The 2472-nt window shown below is 39.3% G+C and overlaps 1 protein-coding gene across 1 annotated transcript; it reads left to right on the top strand.

The window, feature by feature from the left end:
- Positions 1 to 753: 753 nt before the first annotated feature.
- LOC105310614 (putative adenosylhomocysteinase 3) lies at positions 754 to 1498 on the top strand (the record flags this gene model as incomplete). Its single annotated transcript, XM_011386768.2, has 2 exons — positions 754 to 897; positions 1344 to 1498. Coding segments are annotated over 2 exons (272 nt in total), but the record flags the coding sequence as incomplete, so codon positions are not given.
- Positions 1499 to 2472: the final 974 nt, after the last annotated feature.

The raw sequence follows: 2472 nt of genomic DNA, 5'->3' as shown, positions 1-2472 counted from the left end.
CTTCCACCCTCTGGTGTATATTGCTAAATGGATTAGTCGTCAGAGTATTTTATTATCCCAAAAGAGGATTTATCTGCTTCCTTGGGAATCTAAAATGCCTAATTCAGGACCCACTGAGACCAGCAAGAAGGGAGAGCACACTGAATACTTCATTGTCAGTGTCTAATTGGGTCTGCAGGCACAGTTCAGCCTCATCAGAGCCAGTCTTAAAAAAGAAAGCTCTGTTATGTCAAACAAACACTTTTTGTGTAGTTCTTAATTACTTTCCCATGGGTTCCTTGTTTTCTAGGTCTTATCTATTTAGTTATTGTACTAAAACACAAATTACATCAAGCGTTTAAGCAGCAGAGAAAGAAGGGTCACTAGGATCCCAGAAACCCATAAGTTAATGATCGCAATCTTGCATTAAGAACAGTAACCCATTGCTACCATGGTGTAACCTCCCTCCTTTTGCATATTCAAGGACCTCTGCATGTTCTGAAGATAAAGTTAGCCCTAGATTCCACCTTATTGCTATCCAGGGGGAATGTCTTTGGCAACCTCTCTCATCTCCCTCTTTTTGACTTCTGGGTAGCACTTTCCGTGGGAGATGATTGAGACAGCTCCACTCTGCCACTTAGGTGCTCACCAGATGTGCTAATTTGTATGGTGCTGGATGACCAGAGAAGCTTCAGTTCACTCCATGGTCTGGAGTTTTTGAAGAAGCCATTTTTTTTTTTTCTTATCTGAGGGTTTTTTATTCTGTCATTCCAGCGGCTTCATATACAGATAGCTCTGATGATGAGACATCTCCCAGGGACAAGCAGCAAAAGAACTCTAAGGGAAGCAGTGACTTCTGTGTCAAGAACATCAAACAGGCAGAGTTTGGACGAAGAGAAATTGAAATTGCTGAACAAGGTAAAGAAAGCAAGCACTTTTCCTCTCAAGTTGCCCATGTCTTTTTGTCCATGTTAATCACTTTTTACATCCTGGGGCCTAGCAGTTTGTAAAATTTCGGTGTGATATTGAAGAGTACTTACAACAACAACAAAAAATCTGAGCTCAAGGAACACTTTGCAGAGAGGAAGTGAACTCTGGCAGGTGTAGAAGGAACCCCTATACAAGGAAAATTGGGAGAGACTAGCTGGTGAGCATTAGAATACAGGCAATCAGAACACTGGATATTTGCCTCTGAAAGCCCCTTATAACAGAAAAATCAGGTTTAATATCTTGATCCCTTGAGAAAATCCAACAGAAACCTGATCAGTAGTGGGATCTTACCTTAAGAATAAGGTTTTATGTTTATTCTTTGTCTCTCATTTTCTCCTCTCTAATATTGCTATGTGTATATTGGGCTTTTTCAGAAATGCCGGCACTGATGGCTTTAAGGAAGAGAGCTCAAGGAGAAAAACCTTTGGCTGGAGCCAAAATCGTGGGCTGCACACACATCACTGCTCAGACTGCTGTGAGTCTTTTTCCTGCCTCCACATAAAAATAGTTAATAATAGCCATCGGCTATTGAATGCTTGCAACATGCCAAGCACTAGGTTAAGAGCTTGAAAAGTATTAGTTTGTTAATCCTCATAATGGCCATGTAAAGCAGGTATTCCTATTTCCAATTTATAAATGTGGAGGTTAAGGCTCAGAGAGGTTAAGTAATTTGTCCAAGGTGATACAGCTAGTAAATCACAGAATCAAGATTTGAACTTCAATATAGCTGACTCCCAGGCTTACGGTTTCTCTACTATACTACACTGCTTTCCCCAGTATCATTTCTACAAGGCCACTTTCAGCTGCAAAAAGAGAAAACCTGATTTAACTTGGCTTATCCATAAAAGAATTTATTACAGTATAAAGCTAGAAGTCCAAAGGTTGGGCGGACTTCAGATGCATAGGCAAGCCATCCAGTCTGCCTGGGATTGTCCTGGAGCCGCCTCACTGTGCTTACTTTATCCTCAGGCTGATATTAAGATGGTTACAGCTCTTCAAGCCATCACAAACTGACATGAAAAGAGAGAAGCACCATTTCTTCCTCTCTCCCAACAGCAAAGAAACTTTTCCTAGAAGTCCTCCAGGACACTCCATCATGTGTCATTGGACAGACTGGATGGCTTGCCTATGCCCACCCGTCCTGGCAAAGAGACTAGGATTACCGTGATTGGTTTAAACTAGTGATTCTCACCCCTATCAGATTCATTGTCCCCTTTTTATAAAAAAAAAAAAAAAAAAAATTCACAATGCCCCTGTATTATCTTGAAATGAAATTCAGATATATCTAGGTACATATAATTTTTTTAAAAAATCAACATAAAATTTTAACTGAAATATGGAAGAAGAATAAAAGGAAAGTAATTTATAATAAAATAATGTATATTTCAATATATAAGTGCTTGATTACAAGTACAGTAGAAGAGTCAGATGTTTGTACTTACTCATGACATTATTTGAATGAAAGTACTACAAATGTAAATAGAAATATGTCACTGGTTCCAG

This window comes from Pteropus vampyrus, unplaced genomic scaffold (genome assembly GCF_000151845.1).
Source record: "Pteropus vampyrus isolate Shadow unplaced genomic scaffold, Pvam_2.0 Scaffold7329, whole genome shotgun sequence".
Classification (NCBI taxonomy): domain Eukaryota; kingdom Metazoa; phylum Chordata; class Mammalia; order Chiroptera; family Pteropodidae; genus Pteropus; species Pteropus vampyrus.
This window is presented reverse-complemented; position numbering and strand designations above follow the sequence as displayed.